The sequence below is a fragment of the Onychomys torridus genome, chromosome 12, assembly GCF_903995425.1.
Source record: "Onychomys torridus chromosome 12, mOncTor1.1, whole genome shotgun sequence".
Taxonomy (NCBI): domain Eukaryota; kingdom Metazoa; phylum Chordata; class Mammalia; order Rodentia; family Cricetidae; genus Onychomys; species Onychomys torridus.
In genome coordinates, this window is record NC_050454.1 from 75,074,234 (window position 1) to 75,093,468 (window position 19,235).

Genomic DNA, 19,235 nt, shown 5'->3' on the forward strand with positions numbered 1-19,235 from the left:
CAATTGTGGAATGAGTGTTGAAGGTTCTCCGGTTCTGAATGATGTCTCAGACTGCCAGCAGACAGAAGAAAGTGCTGGGAGGGCCTGACGAGTCATGGCACCAATGTTATGATACGGCAAGAGAGAGACATTGGCAGGATTGAGCCAGGGTGCCCCACGGTGGGTAAGAGACAGAAATGCCATGTAGACAGTGCTCAGTGGAAACTTCTATTTGGTGGGGGAAAGAGAGAGGGGAAAGGAAAAGAGAGATAGAGAGTGGGGGAGAGAAGAGAGAAGGAATGTGCTACCTCATGGTGATGGGGGAAAGAGGGAGTGAAGGGGGAGGAGTCCCTTCTTAAGAAATGTAGGATGGCATCAAGATACTGGGCAGGCCAGGGCATTATCTGCTTTTTGGCCAGGATTCCAGGAGGTGGGTCTGAATGCTACAGTAGCTTCATGCCTAGCTGGCTCCCCTGTATCATTGTACAAAACCATTTCTGAGTACTCTCATTGAAAGTACCCACACTGTTCCTGACCTCCCCACAGCAGTCTGCAGTATGTTCTGGCTCAGTCTAATGGGATCCTCTCTCCTGTTCCCTCAGTGTTCTTCTGGAGGATGGGAAGGCCACAGTGCCCCTTCTGGCAGAGAGACTGACCACAGAACTCATCTCACACATCTATGTAAGCCTGGGTGGCTGAATCTGCATCAAGCTGAGCTGGGACTGGGACGATCCTGGACCCACAAACTTGTCAAGATCTCTTTGCACAGACATGTTGTTTGGGAATTTGTAACTCCAGCATGAGAAGGATTTTTCTGATTCCTGCTGCTGTCACCCTTAAGTTCTGAGACATGGCTGTGAACCCATCATTCTGGAGCTGATCTTGAGAGCTTGAGTTCAAACGGGCTCTTCAGATAGAAGCCATGTTCACTTTTCTCCGACTTGGTGGAGTCTGCATCTCAAACCATCTTAGTTCTCCACCTGGAGTGCTGAGAATACTCAGCACATATGGATTTAGTGTCTAGATCTGCATGAGGACTGGCTGTGGAAAGAAACTCAGCAAGTGATCTTCCCCTGGGCTGTTCCTGTGTTCAAAGTCTTCCTGGGGTCCCCGGGATGCGGGTGGAGATCTAGGCATCTGAGGACACCATAATCTTGAGTGACTCCCTCTGGGCCTCCTGGATTCAGACAGAAGCAGGCCTGTTTTTGCTGAGTTCTGTGCCTTGAGATGCCTGGTGACAGAATCTTCCTTGGAAACAAGAATCCTCAGCAGCTTTTGACCTGGTGAAAGAAACACAGAGGTTTAGGAGTTTTGTGTTGTTATATAGGAGTCTTCTGTTGTTTCTTCCCCTGTTTCAGAAGCTACTAGAAGGTGCTTAGTGACATTTCCCTGAAGATAGTTCATGTCCCTGATACAGAAGGAGGTGCCTCTGGATGGCTCTTTTAGGAGGCAACCATGAGCAGTGGACAGGGTTGCATACCAGATGCAGGCATGGGCAAACATGTGTATAAAAAGATGCTTCTCAAGTGCTGCTCTGCACCAGGGAAATAATAATATCAGGACTTCAGAATGCTTCCCATGTGCATGTGTCATGGTGACTCTATAAAGCAGGCTTGGGGCTTCGTTTGCATTCCCAGTCTATATTTCTATGTCCCATTCACCTCTTTCCATTTCAGAAATCTCTGCCTTTGTTAGAAAATCAAATAATGAAGTGTCACCAGACTGCAAGTGAGGAGCTGCAGAAGTATGGTGCAGACATACCAGAGGATGACAATGAGAAAACATTCTTCCTGATTGAAGTGAGCATTGTCCATAGTTTTGGGCATGATGACTGCATCACTATCTACACAGGAATCTCTTTCTGGTGCTCTTCATATCTCATGCCTCCAAGGCTGATGAAAATGCATCCTGTCCATTTGGTGTTAAAAAAAAAAAAAGGTGTCAGGACAGAGACTATGGTTGAGTACAGGGTGGAGCTTGTGGGGGGCATTTTCATTTTACCCACACTGACAGAAGAGTTCTCCCTAAGAATCCCAAAAGAAGAGGAAGAAGGGAGGTATTTTCTGCAGCAAAAGTCCCTCCTTAATACTGTCCTGTTGGGCCCAGGAGGAGGAGGTGGCTCACCTACCCTCAGGGCACACATTTACTTTTTCTACCTTGAACCCATGTTTGAAAGACCTCTGCTGATACTGATGTTTTCCTTCTTGACAGAAAATCAACACTTTTAACCAGGACATCACTGCCATAGTACAAGGGGAGGAAAATGTGGAGGAGGGAGGATGTCGCCTGCTCACCAGGATCCTAGATGAGTTTTTATTGTGGAGTAAGGAAATTGAAAATATTTCTCAAACCAGTGAGTATCTTGTCCAATCTGGGTTGCCATCCTTAACAACCCTACACTCCATTGTTATAGACAATAGGAGACCATCACTCACTGTTCTGGTTCCTAGAAGGTCCCAGGTCAAGACACCAGAAGATGAGGTGACTGGTCAGGTCTCCATCTCTGCTGTCAAGATGACACCATCTATCCTGGTCCTCATGTGTGGAGGATGAGAGCCAGTTTTCTCTGGCCTCTGTTATGAGGAAACACACACCCTCTGTGAGGATGGAGCTATCATGTCCTACTAACTTCTTAAATGCCAACCTTTCAGTGCCAGTATACTAGGAATGAAGTTCAAATTACAAACTTCAGTAAGACACCAGATAGGGAACTGTCAACAAACCAAAGTATAGGTGCTAGCAAAGATCAAGTTGGTGAACTAATGAGTTTTCTTGGGTTGATTTCCAGGAATATGGGTGAGGAGTTACTTACAGGCATAGAAATGACTCAAACACAGCTGTAATCTCAGAGCCCACTCCAGCTTGGGTGATGGTTCATGAAATCTGGAGCACATGGCACAGACTGTAGGCAGCCTAACAGGTTAGAAAGGAAGTTCAGGGTCAGTCAATTGGTCTGAGGCTATGTCAGGAAGCTTAACTAGTCTCTGCTTCTTCCAGGCAGCTCAGCCTATCTGAGAGTGAGTCTCAGCAGTCCATATTGTTTATATATACTTGGGGAGACTTTCTGAAGTTACTGAGTTGTTGACTTCCTGAGTTTAAGGAGCTTCCCAGAGGATATAGTTGTGGTTTTTCACCTCCTTTCTAACTTCCTGTGCCTTCATGAGCATCCCTCAAAATGGAAAGTTTTAATATTGGATGAAACTGCTGCCTGTCCAGGGGCTTAATCCTGGGGCATCTTATTAAGTTTCATTATGGCAATGAGAAGATAACAGAAGTGCAGGCAGCACCCCACATCATCTTCATAGCTTCAAAATCTGAAGCAGGGAGAAAGTGCTATAAATCTGTTCTTTGATCACAGATCTGTGCTGAGAAAGCTGCCATCGTGGAGGGGAATTCCAAGGGACTTTGCCTTCCTTGAAAGGGGTTTGATGAAAACATAGAATTGGTTTGAACCAACCAGAAGTTTTGATACACAGCTTCCCTTGGCTGTGAGTGGCAGATGTACAAAGTAGAGTATTCTATCTCCTGCAGGCTACATGTAGAATCTGTTAGCCCCTAGTGGAGTGAATATGTCAGGTGGTCAGGTTGGGTAGCGATGTGCCTTTGTAGAGAGCCTTACGAGACACTTACTTAAAGGCTGTGACTCCCCCATGTCCCCACAGTGCCCACCATTTCTGCCTTACTCACCACTACTAAGTCCAGACAGCTGAGGCTGACACTATAGGCCCTGCAGAGTGTCCACACTCATGGGAAGAGTCACTGTCCTGTTTCAAAACTTAGAAATGCCTGACATTATATCTGATAGAGGGGTGCCTAAAGACCAGAATATGAAGCAGCTTTACAAATCCAAGGTACAAGAACAAGATACCATTAAAAAACAGGCAAAACACTATAAAGATGTTTTTCCAAAAAGAAGATATACAAATTACTTACAAAACATTCAAAGGCTGCATAGCCTGTGGGCATCAGAAACGCAAATGAAAACACAGGGATAATTCCTGTCCCAGACCCTAGGGAAATTAGAATCAGAAAGGCAGACACTGGCAGGTGCTGGAGAAGAGGCAGGGAAAAGGAAGCCCTGGTCACTGCTGGGGAACGTGAAATGGTACAGTTGCTGTGGGTTACAGCACTGAGCCCTCAGAGAGGCAAACACAAGATGCCCACTTCCATTCCTTTTCCTCAACTATGAGGAAATAGTCAAACATACAAGTCCTCTTACCCTGAACCTGGCTTCTTCTCCCCATGTCTTCACAAGTCCTTCACTCTGAATATTTATGTGTCCTTGTCAGCCCCTGTAAGGACACAAGACACAGTGGATTAGAGATCACCCTAAGAGACTCCTTTCTACTTAGTAATTTCTATTAAAAACCTCATCTGCAAGTAGTCCCCTCCTGAGGTTCTGGGTGGTTAGGAACATAGCACAAGCATTATCAGGGAAGCAATTCCGCTCTCAGTGTCATCAGTGAAGTATTTTAACCTAAGAAAGGCACAGGAGTGCAGATACAAGGTACAAGGCTGGTGAGTCTTGATGACAGGATGCTGAGTGAAAACCAGCAGGACAGTCATGGTGGCCTGTAGTATGTGATTCTATATAAGAAACACCCAGAATACATACATGGTGTAGACAGAGCAGAGCAGAGGCTGCAGGGTTGGAGAGAGGGCAGAAAGGGAGGCACCAACTGCTGTGAGAGCAGTAGATCCTGGAGGTGACAGAAACTTCACAGAATCAAGGGTTAAACTGTGGAGCTTGGCACACAACTCAGAATAAATTATAGTCTTGTTTAATTGTAGACCAATTTCTAAAAGGCCTTATTAAATAAAAAAAAAAAACACAGAGCCAAATATAGGGGTGAAAGCCTTGGAGAAAGATCAGGGAAATAGGGAAAGCCACCAGCCGACCTTACCTCACCAACTCTGCAGCTTCCAAATGCGAGTTACTTCCTGTCTACCCAGGTTTATATGCCTTACTGTTCTGCCTCTCATTGACTGTCTTAGCCCAGCTACCTCACTTCCTCTTCTTACACAGTTCCATCACTTTCTGTCTGTCTGTCCTGACCTCTAGGCCTCTATGGTTAGTACTGGGATTACAGGCATGTGTCACCATGCTTGGCTCTGTTCCCTGGTGTGGCCTTGAACACACAGAGATCCTGCCTACTAAGTAATAGGATTAAGGGCCTGTGCTAACACTGCCTGACTTCTTTGTTTACTTAAAATGGCTTGCTATTTTCTCTGATCTCCAGGCAAACTTATTTATTAAAACACAAATAAAATATCACCACATTTAATCAGCTAGTTTTCTTTTAGTTAAAAATATTCTGATGAGCCTGAATGGTGGTAGCTCATCCTTGTGAGTTTGAGGCCAGCCTGGTCTACAGAGCGAGATCCAGGAAAGGCAAAAGGCTACACAGAGAAAACCTGTCTCAAAAAAAAAAAAAATGAAAAATAAAATAAAATAACATTCTGAGCTGGAATGATGAATCAGGGGTTAAGAGTACCTGCTATTCTTCAGAGGATCTAGGTTTGATCCCCAGCACCTACATGGGGACTCATAACCATCTGTAACTCCAAACCCAGGGGATCTGATGCTCGCTTTGACCTCTGGAGGCATAGTATGCACGTTGTACATAGACATACATGCAGGCCAAACAATACACATAAAATGGTACAATTAAAAAAAATAAAAACAACCAGTTTATCTCAGGGGAAGCTAGGGCCATCTGATCTGCTGCCTATTTCCAGTAGTGGGGAGAAGGATTAAGTGTTTTGTGTCATCAACAGAGAGATCAGGTCACACTAGGGCCATCCAGGTGCTCACTAGCTCTGTCATCTCTTGCTGAGGGACACCCTCCTCCCACTCAGCTCTTGATGATGTCTTGGGGCCACAGGGCCTGTGAGCTATGTGCTCTCTCTTCTTTGGTCAAATCTAGCTGGATTCATTAACCCACACATTCAAGGTCTTTTTGAGGCCATGAGTTCCCCTGGATTCCACCTGTTGGATTCTGCAGTCGTCTCTGGTCTGAACTTGCCTTTTGCCTAAACTGAGGAAAGTGGCCTTGAGAGTTCATTCTTCTCTGTAACCCCAAATATTTTCCAATTTGCAGATATTTATTAGCTTCACTTTATCTCAGTAAATTCAATAAGAGCAGAATGGGATCATTTAGAACGATCTGCAAGATGTTTTTTTATAAAATAACTGATGGTCATCTCCTATTGTAGGTTATGATGTTTTCTGTAAAGAAGTCTGGAAATTTGAAAAGCAATATCGAGGACGAGGCATGCCAGGGTTTGTGAACTACAAAAAAATTGAGAACATCATAAGAAGCCAAATCAAAGTCCTGGAAGATCCAGCTGTAGACATGCTGCACAGGGTCACTCGTGAGTGCTATACAGGGTCACCAAGAAACGCCTCTGTTGCTCTCAGCCATTTTATTTCTGAGACTGGGAACAAAGGCAATGCTGACCCCAGAGCTGTCCTCTAGGTCTGGTTCTAGGTAGGTGGCAGGGTTTCTGTTCTCCAGATGCCACTGTGGTATTCAAGAATTCAGTCCATACTCACCCTGTGGACAAAGGGATTTGCTGACAGAGGGCAGAGTCACCTAAACTCCTAGGCCCTTAGCTGAAACCTGTAAGGAGCATAGCCAGAGTCCTTCATGTAAAGTGATGACCATCCCTTAGCCTAAAGCTATATTTATATTAAACTGAGTTCTCTAGAAGCTTGGGTGTACCTTCCCCATCATTGGTGAGACAGGAAAGAAAGGAGGGAGGGAGCAGGAGAGCACCCACCTCCCTCATCCCTACCCTGGTTTGCATTTACACAGAGTGAACACATCTTAACCACTTACTGTGTTAAACTGTTTTTTCTCTCTTGAATCAGAAATGGTACGAGTCGCCTTTTCCAGTGTTTCTGAAAAAAATTTTGCTGAGTTTTTTAACCTCCACAGAACTACCAAGGTAAAACCTGCTTTGTATTATTTTTAAAGCATAATGAACACCTGTTCATTATGGTAAAGAACAGATGTTTTGGTTTGAGACTATTTCTCCTTTCCTGTGCTTGTTTGGAAGCGGCTTAAGCTCCTGTTTGAATCTTGTTGATGAGGTTACTAGTGGTGTCTGGCTAAAGTGTGGGCAGGGAGAAGGGAGGGAGGAGCAGAGATGAATGCTGAAATCCACAGGTGATTACTCTGTCAGGGAGGCTCACAGGGCCATGCATAGGATGACACTCCTGACACTGAGTGAAAGTTGTCAGATGTGGGGCTCAGGGGTGACGTTGAGATGGATTGTGGGAAGTAAGACATTTGTTAGAAGGGTTGTTAGTACCGTGGGCAGACAGACAGACATACAGCCAGTCTATCAGTGGCTCTGAAGAAAGTCAGGCCCCAGGAACAGAGACACTCTGGCAGGGATCTGAAGAGGAATCAGGCTCACAGAACAGATCCAGGTTCCCTTCCTGTAAGTCTCTGAGGAAGGGAGAAGGTTTTACAACTCTGCAGCCAGGTTCTCTGATACCCCAAAGGCAGAAGGGAAATGGAGGGGGAATGTGGCCACTGGGAATCACCAGATGACACCCATCAGTAGCCTTTTAATCTCCTTTGATGTGTGTGATGTGTCTCAGTAAACGTATTTCCCAAGACAAGAAATGAATCCAGGTATCTGGGAACCTGTTGACTTAGCAGGATAGCTGACGATCTGTGAGGCTGAGGAAAGGGAGGGGCTGCTGGAGTCTCAGGGTCAGGGTAGCAGACTGGGTCAGTTTCTAACAGTGAGGATGCTAAGTGAGAAACTGAGTCTGTTTAGAGGAACACAGCAGTAAAGAGGAAAATGTCTCTACCTCCATAGGGTATGACATGGCCAAGACACTCAGCCCCTGTCCAGGCAGACAGGGCCTGTGCAGGTAGACACTGGCTCTGCCATTCTCCTGCCTAGGCCACAGCTGGGATGTATCATGGGACTGTGATCCCAAAGTGGAAGCAGTGAGGCCTCCCTGGATGGTATGGTAAACGGGAAGTGCAACTGGAGACACACCCAGCACCAAGCTTTGATAGATTACCCCTGCAATGGTGAGGTCAGGAACTACTCTAGGCCAAGGTTGTCCTCCATGGCTGACCTGAAATCCCAGGACATGAGACCCATAGAAGGTGACTGACCTGGACTGAGCCCTTCTCATCTTTGCACACTCTCTGGTAGAAGCCATCTCCTTATTGTAGATGTTAAAGTGCTAAAAGAGCAAGGAGACTGCCTGGGTCAGGGCTGAGAATCCATGCAGGTCCCTTGTCTAGGTTTTTCCTTACATCTCCTCTTACTGTGACCAAATATCTTGTAAGAACAACCTCATGAGTATTATTTGGGCTCCTGGTTTGGGGGAATATAGTCCATTGTTGCTGGGAAAGACAGGGCAGTAGGAACATGAGACAGCCAGTCACATTGTGTGTTCAGAAAACAGATGAGTAGAGAATTCAGAAGACCAAACTATATAGGATAGCATTGCCACATTGGGCTGGGTCTGCCCCCTCACTTCAGCATCTCTGGAAATACCTTTACAGACATGCTCAGGGACAGGTCCCTTGAGTGATTCTAAACCTAGACAAGGAGCTGGAGAGAAAGCTCAGTGGTTAAGAGTGTTACTGCTCTTGTAGAGGACATGAGTTCACTTCCCAAGACCCACATCAGGTGGCTCCAATCATTTGTAACCCTGGTTCCAGAGGATCCAGTACTTTATTCAGGCCTCTGTAGGCACTTGCAGGAATATGGTACACACAAATGCATGCAACACACACATACACACACATACATAAAATAAATAAAGAAATCTTTAAAAATAAATCCACTCAAGTTGACACTGAAGGTTGACCTTTAAATAAGGAACTACTCATACCTGGCTCAGGCTTCCTCTGGTTTCCACACTCAGTTCTGGGTGTAACATAGATGTACTGAGCAAGAGGGTACAGGGAATACTCCCAGGAAATGACTGCTTTTGTTTCTGCTGGGTAACCAGATGCTTGTCGATCTGTGGGGTGTCCTGTGTTCTTACTCTATGGTGAGCATTTTTTGATGACTGGTGGCTTACATTTCTCTTTCCTTGCAGTCCAAACTTCAAGACATCAGATTAGAACAAGAAAAGGAAGCAGAGAAGATGATCCGACTTCACTTTCAGATGGAGCAGATCATCTACTGCCAGGACCAACTTTACATTGGAGCCTTGCAGAAGGTCAGAGAGAAGGAAGCTGAGGAGGAGGAGAGTAAGACAAAGTCAAGTGCCCACACTTCCTCTCAGTCTCAAGCTTCACAGAACTCATCCATGGCTGAGATCTTTCAGCATCTGGACGCCTACCGCCAGGTATATGTGTGAACACCTTGGAACTGGGTTTCAGGCCATTTGTTCCCTTTGTTTCTGTGTCTCTCTGTGTAGAATATTAATCTGCAAGGAGACTTCAGGACTGCTCAGTCCTGCAGTTCTGGGTGAACTTCTAAGAAGGAATTATAATTTATTCAGATGAACAGGTAGCCTAGAGCCACATACATCTGATTTTTATGGTCCTTGTGATCCTGACTATGTAATTTAGACTCCCAGAGCATCAGCTTTTTTTTCTATAAGATATATTTTCAGCATCCCAAGCACCTATGATTGAGTGTGGGGCCCTTAGCACAGTGTTGAGATGCCATGTACTCATCAAGTGGAAGCAGATCCTGACATCTGTTGGGAGGGGCACACATCATGTAATCCAGGTACAGCAGGTCCTACTCAGCCAGAGCCACACACACCTGGAAGCAGCCACACAGGGGAACGTCATGGTGACCTTCTAATGTACATATATCTGTCACTGGCTGCTAGAAGGTGAACCTTGTCATGTGGCCAAGCACAGGGCTCCTGGAGCTTATGGCTATACATCTGTAGATATTAAGTTTGCTCTCTGTCTCTGGCACTTTAATGACTCTGGGGACCTCATTAAGTGGGATAGTAGAGTTGTTAATTCTTCCTACCTAGCTTGTTACTCAGAGCATAATGTCCTCAATGTCCCTACATGTCATAAACATGAATCAGGACATTTTGTCTGCAGACATCATCTTTCCTTTTAGCCAAGGCCCTATTCCCACCCAAGGCACCATCATCTGGGGTCTCTATACCTTCTATTATCCCCAATATGTAAACCTCAGGCCTTCTCATTGACATTTGTAGACAGGCCTCACCCAGGTTGTCTGTGGTTAGAGAACACGTAGCCTGTTTCCTGCCATGACTCAGGGTTGTGCCTAAGCTGTGACCAGCTGCTCACCACTTGCCAGGTATCTTCTAACTCTGGTGTCTTGGGACACATCTGCTTAGCCATCCTCAGAGGGCTGTGGTCATGGTAATCTTGTATCCTAAAGAAGGAAAATGAGAACCAGGGAGGCACCAACCTTGGGAAACCACCAGCACGTGTCATCTAACTGAGAGAACCACCTGTCTCAGGGGAATGGGGCTGACAGCTGAGAGAGAGGATGGAGCAGGTGAAGTCTGACTTCCTTCAGGCAGCTCATTAGGACTGACTGCTCTGCTTCCCTGCTGCCAAGAAGCCTGGACCTTAAGGACAGGCAAGCAATGTTCTCAGCAAAGGGGTCAGCCATTTGGAAATGGAGTTGGGGTGTCTCTGTAGACTACGTTCCTGTACATACTCTTCTCCATGGAAATCCATTTGATTGATGGTCAGGGAAACTGGTTGGATCCAGAGTCTAGCGGGCACTTTGGACCTGCTCTGCCAGGACACTGAGGGGGATGAGGCCTGTACTTTCCAGGATCTCACTACTCAGAGATGACCTGGTGCTCTGTATAAATAAAATGCTGATTGGCCAGTAGCCAGACAGGAAGTATAGGCAGGACAAGCAGAGAAGAGAATTCGGGGAACAGGAAGGAGAGGGAGAGACCTGCCAGCCACCACCATGACAAGGGAGATGTAAGGTACAGGTAAGCCATGAGCCACGTGGCAAAGTATAGATTAATAGAAATGGACTGAACATAAGAGTAAGAGCTAGACAATGGTAGGCCTGAGCCAATGGCCAAGCAGTTTAAATAATATAAGCATCTGTGTGTTCATTTTATAAGTGGGCTACCAGACTGCTGGGGCTTAGTAGGACCTGGAGAAAAGCTCTCCAACTACAACCTAGTATCAGGTTCCCTGTGCCTCTTCCTCAAGCCTTCTGTATCTCCTTCTTCCAGGAAGCTTACAACCGCATCTCCAGCCACATTCCCTTGATCATCCAGTATTTCATCCTGAAAATGTTTGCTGAGCAGCTCCAGAAGGGCATGCTCCAGCTCCTGCAGGACAAGGACTCTTGTGGCTGGCTCCTGAAGGAACGCAATGACACCAGCGAGAAGAGGAAGTTCCTGAAGGAGCGGCTGTCAAGACTGGCCCAGGCTAGCCGCCAGCTAGCCAAATTCCCTGGTTAAGCTGGCCCTGTCCTTCCCTGTGTCTCCTGGACAATGCTTCAGAGACAGAAGGGCTCCTGCCTTTTCTGATAGCTAAATTACCACTCTTTAGCCTCTGACCTGGTAATGGGTAGAGGATGCCACTTTTCTCATATGACAATGGCTTCACCCTCAGATCCTTTCCCACCTTGGCCTCTACCTTCTTAGTACCCTATTTCTGTGCATCCTGCCAGGAACAACTTTTGATGAATAAATGGTCCATGATCTTAGGAGCTGCTTATTGCATTCCTAATAAACCACTCTTGACTCTTCTGTGACTCACTTTGAATTGGGGGAAGGGGTTTCATAGGACTGCAGGGGATAGAGGGCAATATGGGAGTCCAGCTCTTACCTGCTCCTACCTATTGGAAGGTTCTTGGGTAGAGGAGAGAGAAATAAGAAAATAGCAGATAGAAAGATAGACCTAGATGACTAGGAGAAAGTCAGAGACACAGAATAGCTTTGGGAGGGCCTGGGTCAATATCCAACAGCTCAGAGGTTTATTCAAAAGGGTTTTCTATAATATGCCAAAGGGAGAGGCAAAAGACCTCCCCCTTGCAAAATCAAAGCACACCATACAGACAAACACCTGGTAAGCATGCTGGTGACAAAACATCTCCTTACACACCCCTTCTGGGTAAAGCAAACTGAGACTCTCTGACCTTGAGCAAGGCCTTAACAGGGAGCCTCTCTGGTTCCCCACAGGGCAGTGGTAAATATGTGGGCCACTAAAGCCAACTCCCTCGGAAATTGGGGAGCATGGAGGGTTTACTTCCTAGGAACTACAGCAATTGGAGACAAACTTGGAAAGACAAACTGTTGAACACATGCATTCTTTTTTTTTTTCCTGGTGAGAAAAATTTATTTATATATTTTTTTTATCATTATATTTGTGTTTTAGTTCTACACATCAGCCATGGGCTCCCCTGTCCCCCCTTCCTGCCCCCACCCCCACCTCCTCCCCTTTCCCTCCCCTCCATTCCCATCTCCTCCAGGGCCAAGACTCCCCCGGGGATTCATTCAAACCTAGTGGATTCAGCACAGGCAGGTCCAGTCCCCCCCACACACACACACACCTCCAGGCTGAGCAAAGTGTCCCTATCCAGAGGGCCTGCTCCAGCTGGGGGCTCCACAGTCTTTGGTTCACAATTCATGTGCCTCCATTCGTTTGGCCATTTGTCCCTGTGCTTTTCCCAATCTTGGTCTCAACAATTCACGCTCTTACAGTCCCTCCTCTTTCTCGACAATTGGACACCTGGAGCTCCACCTGGCCAAGGATCTCTGCATCCACCTCCATCAGTCATTGGATGAGAGTTCCAGCATGACAGTTAGGGTGTTTGGCCATCTGATCACCAGACCAGGTCAGATCAGTCTTTCTCTCGACCATTGCCAGCAGTCCACAGAGGACCACACACTCTGCCTATTCCTGTTCTCATGTGGAACACATACATTCTTTATGCACTGAACACTGGCCTGCAGGGAATATAAAGCAGTTTCTGTGAGCAGAGGCTGTAGGAAGCTCTGCACACCCACCTAGAGTAGGACCAGGTCAGTTGAGGAACAAAAACGCTCCCTACAGGTGAACAGTAGAGTCCCTCCATGACTGGAAAATGAGTGGACACAAGCCTCACCCTCAGATTGCCTCTCCTAGAACTCAGCTCCAAATCCACACAGTACTTCCTGCCTTCAAGGTTAGGAAGCCCTGAGTGCAGTCACAACCCTAGCTGGGCACAGATGCCCAATAGAGGTCCTGACACCAGGTCCATTGAAAGACCACTAAACCATCAGGAATGCCAGAGCCAGAAAGGAGAAGACACACCTGGCAGGCATGGGGAGGAGCAAGGAGCTGGGGGCCATTCTTCAGGAAGCATGATGAAGGACATGGGGAGCAGAGTCCTTTACATAGACTTCCAGAAATACTGCCTCAAGATGCCTGCTCCCTGGTAGTACCTTCAGACCAGCTCCATAGTCACCCTGTCCCCTCCCAAAAGACTCCACCCTAAATGCCTTCTGACCCTTGAACCGCTATCATTTCTGACTTGGGAAGTTTTAGAATATTCTTACAAGAGGGATGCTAAGAAGACAATGGTCACTTCCCAATTCCAAGGTCTGGGATGAATGTCATCAATAGGCCTCACCAGGGCTGACTGACTACTTACCATTTCCATGGTCACTGGAGTTTCCAGAGACTGTCTATTAACCTGAGCATGGAGTACTTGAGCCTCCCATCATAGAGGATTCTGGGAAAGTAAGGTGGGCAGCTAGTTTAAACATCTCTGACTCAAGTGTGTGTCCCTCCACTTGACACAGTCTTGACATCTTGTTCTGGAGATCAGCCTAGTGCCTAGTGCCTGAGATCATGATCATGATTCATGCCTAGATCCCTCCCCTGTATAGTCCCAACCTAACTCCATCTTCCAGGGACATTATATTTTGATGGACCAGAAACAATCAGAGGCATCCAAGTATCAGATGTACTTTGACTGGATGTACTGGTTTCCTGAAGATATAGAGAGAGTGAATGGCAGGCAAGAGTCTATGCTACAAAGAAGAGAGTTTACTGGGAGGTAGTCTGCAGGGTGTGATTCTCCCAAAGGGCCAGGAAGATGTTCCTTTTGGGCCATAAAGAACAAGTGTCTGGACTCTCTGTGATCAGAACCCAGAATAAGAAACCTAGAACACCTCTATGAGACTCTAGCACTGGGAGAGGCCAGGCTCAGACTAAAGCTCATCAGTGCCCAGGCTCAAACTAAAGCTCATCAGTGCCTGTAGGACGACAACTTTGACCCAGCTATTGTCTCCTGCTATGTGCCACATGCCTGGCATACTCATCTCAATGACGCTAGAACTTGGAATTTATCTTTTTCTGGACCCTCACTCTAGGAAGGGTGAATATTATAGACTGGGCCTTGGTGACTATTATAAAGTGGGGATGTTTAGTTCAGTAAGGGGAGGCCTAGACAGATAAGAACAAGTGTGGTGATATTTTATTTGTGCTGAAATGTGGTGATATTTTGTTTGTATGTTAATAAATAAAGTTTGCCTGAAGATCAGAGGAAATAGCAAGCCATTTTAAGTAAGCACAAAAGACAGGCAGTGGTAGCACACTGCCTTAATCCAATCACTTGGCAGGCAGGGTCTCTGTGCGTTCAAGGCCACACTAGGGAACAGAGACAAGCATGGTGACACACACCTTTAATCAATCCCAGTACCAACTATAAAGACCTGGAGGCCTGTACACACAGACAATGGCAAGGAAGTTAGGTAGCTGGGCTAAGAACCAATGAGAAGGCAGAACAGCAAAGCAATAAAGGTATGGGTAGATAGAAAGTAGCTCACTTTGGAAGCTGCAGCATGGTGAGGTAAGATTAGCTGGTGGCTATTCCTATTTCCTTGATCTCTAAGGCTTTCACCCATATATTTGGCTCCATGTTTTTTATTTAATAAGACTGCTTAGAAATTCATCTACAAACAGGCAGCAGTAGAGTGCCTCAGTTTTTCAGAATACTAGGGATGGTATGCTGCAGGAGCTGAACCCATGTTATGTGATGGGAATCCATATGAACCTTGTTTTGAAGGACTTGTGGACATGATTTCTATGATGCTGCTTTCTAAATCCTCTTCAAGTGGAACGGACACTTGTTGCCACCCAGGCAGCAGACCCCTCACAGCAAGCCTGGTCTCAAGGAGGGAAGTTGATGTGAGTGTAACCCAGTAACAGGTGACAATGAGCCCAAGGAGGACACAGCTGTGGTGCTGGCTTATCAGATCCTTTATTCTCCTCCCAGGGAACCTGCCCTGGTATCCAGGTCAGGCTGTGTTCCAGCTTGTGCCTCAAGTACCACCACTGCAGGCTGATGCACTTGGGATGAACCAGCAGCTCCCTGGGGAACTTCTAAGCCTTCTTTCCAAGAATAAAAATTAAAGCCCTTTTCAAACACTGCACCTACACAAGTGAACCTGGGCCACATCACATCATATAGCCAATCCTCTGCACTGTGATTGGACAGAGTTACACCAGGCAGGTATGCCTCTGGAACCACAACCTTGGTTGGAAAATAATTTTGAATTATTTTCTCTGGAGAGAACCCCAGGATCATGAGCTCAGGGCAGGACTGTCACCCCAAACTCAGCCAACCACTGATCATTTCAAATCTGGATTCAAGTCTGGATTCATCTCCTTGCCCAGCTATGAGAAGCTGCCAATGTTGATTTTCACTCTAATGAAATGCTGGGTTAATTTATACTCAGACAGTCAATAGTGTTTAACTACACCAACATTAGTGTTTCCCCCATCTGGTTGCTTTTAATTTAATCTTTCAAGTAAAGTCATCATCATTCATAATGAAAACAGCCTAAGGTGAAATTTTCCAACATGGCAAAAGGAAACATCCCAGTTTCTTTCCCTAGGGTAACAAATTAAACCAGCATCATTCATCAATGTCTCCAATGTCTGGTTTTTTAATTTCTCTTGCTAAAGGTTAGTAGCAACGTCAAGGCAGAAATCTGCAGCTCTGAATGGGCATCCCCAGTGGAGGCCAGCAGTTGGTACTTTGCTATTCCAGCACACACTGAGGCCCTAAATTGGCTTTTTGTGTGTTTGTAGTTTCATCATAATTTTGCTGCTGCACAGCCCTGAACAGTGTTGCATATCTGTGATACATCTTCAGCCCAAGAGGCAGAAACATCTAATGGGATCATGTTTGGGAATGTTTGTTTGGGCTGAGTTATGCAGCTGATGGTTGCGGGTTCAATGGTGAGGAGCCTACTGTATATGTTAAAATACGGTGTTTAGGGCTAGAGACTTAGCTCAGTTGGTAAAGAGCTTGCCCAACATCTGGTAAGCTCTGGGTTCCATCCCCAATATCACATAAAACCAGGTGTGGTGATGCATGCCTTTGATTCTAGCACTCTGGAGGTAGAGGGAAGAAGGTAAGGTCAAAGTTATCCTCAGCTATGTCAAGTTTGAGGCTTTCCTGGTATACAATAAGACCCTGGTGGAGAGGAAGACAAAAATGGGGAAGAGAAAAGAAATGGCCTCAAGGCAGAGACACGCACGTTGGCTAAGAATGCCAAGCAGAGTTGCTTTTAGCTCTTATGTGGGAGACCATATCTTTCTCCTGCTGTAGTCCCAACTGCAGGGAAGAGGAGTAAACAATGTATGAGGCGGCATCTCTGTCACCATGAACCATCTGGGGTTTGGGGAAGAAACCACAGAGTACAGATGCTGGACTCAGTCTGAGTCAGGTTGCCTGAGAATGTGGAAGCTTGGAGCTGTGTCTCCAGGGCTAAGGGCATCCACATAACAGCTGGCATAAATAGGCTTTACCAGGTACCTGCTATGCTCCTTTCCAGGGCCAAGGGGTGGAGATGTGGTAATGGTGGCTCTTGGAGTCTGGCTTTAGGGGAGCCGTGTTGGAGAGCTGATAAAGCTCTTTGTAGTCACTGGAAGACATTGGAAGAGTCCAAGCACAGGATCCAACCAGGGCCTGCCAGTGTTAGGCTGGTGTTCTGATAGCATCACTCTCCAACCCAGCAGCAGCACTGGCATCCTTCCCAAACTATCGCAGCCTGGCCCTGCTCCTGGGGCACAACTACAGAGTCAATGAATAATGGAAAAAAATTATAAACTTTATTCATATATTTCACAGTGGAAACTGGGAACAGACACAAAGCAGGAAATAACAACCAAGAGCACAGACAGGGAGAGCTGAGGAGGGGACATGTTCTCACACTTCAAGGTGCTTGTACATTTATTCTGGCATTGCATCTGAGAAGGTCCCTGGGTGCTGCTCCCAGAGGAAGCATCATGGAGTGCATGACTCTTCCCTGGATGGGAGTCCCTTCCCAGAAAAGATGGAGTTCTAATTATGACCCATCCACTCCCTTCTGGAGAACCAGGCAGAGGGAAGGAGGCATAGCCTCACCATAGGTAAGACACTCATACTTCATACTTGGTAATTCTGGCATGGTCTTCTGGGTGTAAATCCAGGGCCAGAAGAGAACACAGAACAATGACTTCCTCTTTTTTCATCTTTGTCCCAAACTAAGAACTTCCAATCCTATCCCCATTCTACAGAACAACCTCACCATCTGGAAGAGGTCTAATATCTGAGGCATAATCACACAGTCCAAATGCAGGTAAGCACTAGACATCCATCCAGGCTAGTGCTCCAGGAGCAGTGAGGTAGTAAGAGAAGAAACATGATCCAGAAGCAAGGTAACTGGAATCACATGTCCCTGATTCTGATGGACCTCATCCTTCAGGAGACTAGCTGAACTATACAGGATCCATCAGGTACCAGGCCTTGCCTACTGCCAAGGCTAAGAGGTGAGTCTCAGGCTCTGAGAGGCTGAGAAAACAGTGCTGAGGAGCCAAGAACCAGACTGAATGACGCCATGTAGAGCTCACCCACGGGACAGGTGGCCAAGAGGAACATGTTGACATTAGCTTCTTGCTCTGAGGGCTCTGCCTCAGCAAAAGCTCTATTGCCCTTGGAAGTGGCTATCATGTCAACATGCAGGAGAGAGAGCCCTTCACTCCCAGCCACGTTCACCCTGGTTGCTAATGGAGTCATTATAATATGACCAGCCCAAACTGTGCAGCAGAGCCAGGCCACAGGCTGTAGTAGCTCTCTTAAGATGTCTGTCCCAGGGCCCAAGGCCCTGCCTGGCTTCCCTACTCTTTCTTAGGCCATCAGGCTACTCAGAGGTCACAGTCTTTATTCACCCAAAAGAGGCCTGAGCATGAGCCAAAAAGGAGGCTGAGCATGACAGTGCCATCCTCCTCTGCATTTGGCCCTATGTGCCCAAACCCAGCAGGATCATCATCCCTTCTGGACGGGAGCCACCAAAGTGGCCTGGGGTGGGGCACTGAAGCCCTCATAGGACCAGGGAGCACAGTCAGACAAGTCACTGTTTAATAAAGTGAAAGGCCCTTTGAATCATCTCAAAAGGTACATTGTGCACAGGAGTTAAAAATCAGCCCCTTGGTGTTCTTGCAGAAGGGTGTCGAAGACAAAAGAAGTCAGAGCCAAAGGTCACGTGGATTAGTTGTTCGCCTGTACAAACAGGAAGAGGAGATGAAGTTACTTGCCTAAGACAGACAAAGCTGTCTGTTTCCCCTGGTGATGTGAGAGACTAGAGTCTGAACACAGGCCTCAAAGACTTCTGCAGGTTGAGCTCAGGTCACAGGTGCAGGAAGCACATGGGCCTCTGCCCAGAAGCTTGCTTGACTCAGGACACGCTCTACCTAGAGTTATGGCATCCTCCATTCTTCCCTGTGATGTCCCCTCCCACTTAGCACTCGCCTTCCTCAAGGCCATGCTGAGTGGCCCTTAGGCTTAAATACACCTGCTGGTCAGCTCCCTCCATTCTGCCCCCTTCTCTAGCCTCATCTTAGCATAGTCTGGCTTTTCTGTTCCCACTTCTGCTTCTTCCAGGAGAAGACCATGGAATAATGTGACACCCTGAGCCCAGGTGTCACTTGTGTTGACATGGTCAGGCCTCATGACCTGGTCTTAGTCCTCCTTTATCAGGCAGATACTAGGATATATGCTCTTTCTCTAGGAAACCCTCCTGTGAGTCCATGTCTAAGCAAACCATCATTCTGATCCCTGGGATGGAATGGGCTGCAGCTCCAACAGGTTGTGTGGATGAGCCAGGAAGGCCAGCTCACAGGAACCCCTGGCTTCTTCCTTGCTGTGCAACCTCCCCTGGACCCAAGTTGGGTACTTGAGATCTCTAGCTGCCTCTTTCTCTCTGCATAAAGGCTGTCCTAATGACCCTCAAGAGACCCCTGGGAGGAAGAATGCCATTC

At 46.8% G+C, this 19,235-nt stretch overlaps 2 protein-coding genes across 2 annotated transcripts in view; one reads left to right on the forward strand and one right to left on the reverse strand.

The window, feature by feature from the left end:
• Positions 1–11,689, forward strand: part of LOC118593998 (interferon-induced GTP-binding protein Mx2-like) — a 59,083-nt gene extending 47,394 nt beyond the window's left edge. The window contains 6 exon segments of the mRNA XM_036203703.1: positions 1,656–1,778; positions 2,191–2,332; positions 6,196–6,354; positions 6,854–6,930; positions 9,062–9,313; positions 11,168–11,689. Of these exon segments, the coding sequence (XP_036059596.1) occupies positions 1,656–1,778; positions 2,191–2,332; positions 6,196–6,354; positions 6,854–6,930; positions 9,062–9,313; positions 11,168–11,398 (984 nt within the window). The 3' untranslated portion in view covers positions 11,399–11,689.
• Positions 11,690–17,032: 5,343 nt separating this feature from the next.
• Tmprss2 (transmembrane serine protease 2) overlaps positions 17,033–19,235 on the reverse strand; it is a 40,417-nt gene continuing 38,214 nt past the window's right edge. The window contains exon 14 of the mRNA XM_036204162.1: positions 17,033–18,477. Coding sequence (XP_036060055.1) covers positions 18,466–18,477 — 12 coding nt within the window. The 3' untranslated portion in view covers positions 17,033–18,465. The remainder of the gene's footprint in view (positions 18,478–19,235) is intronic.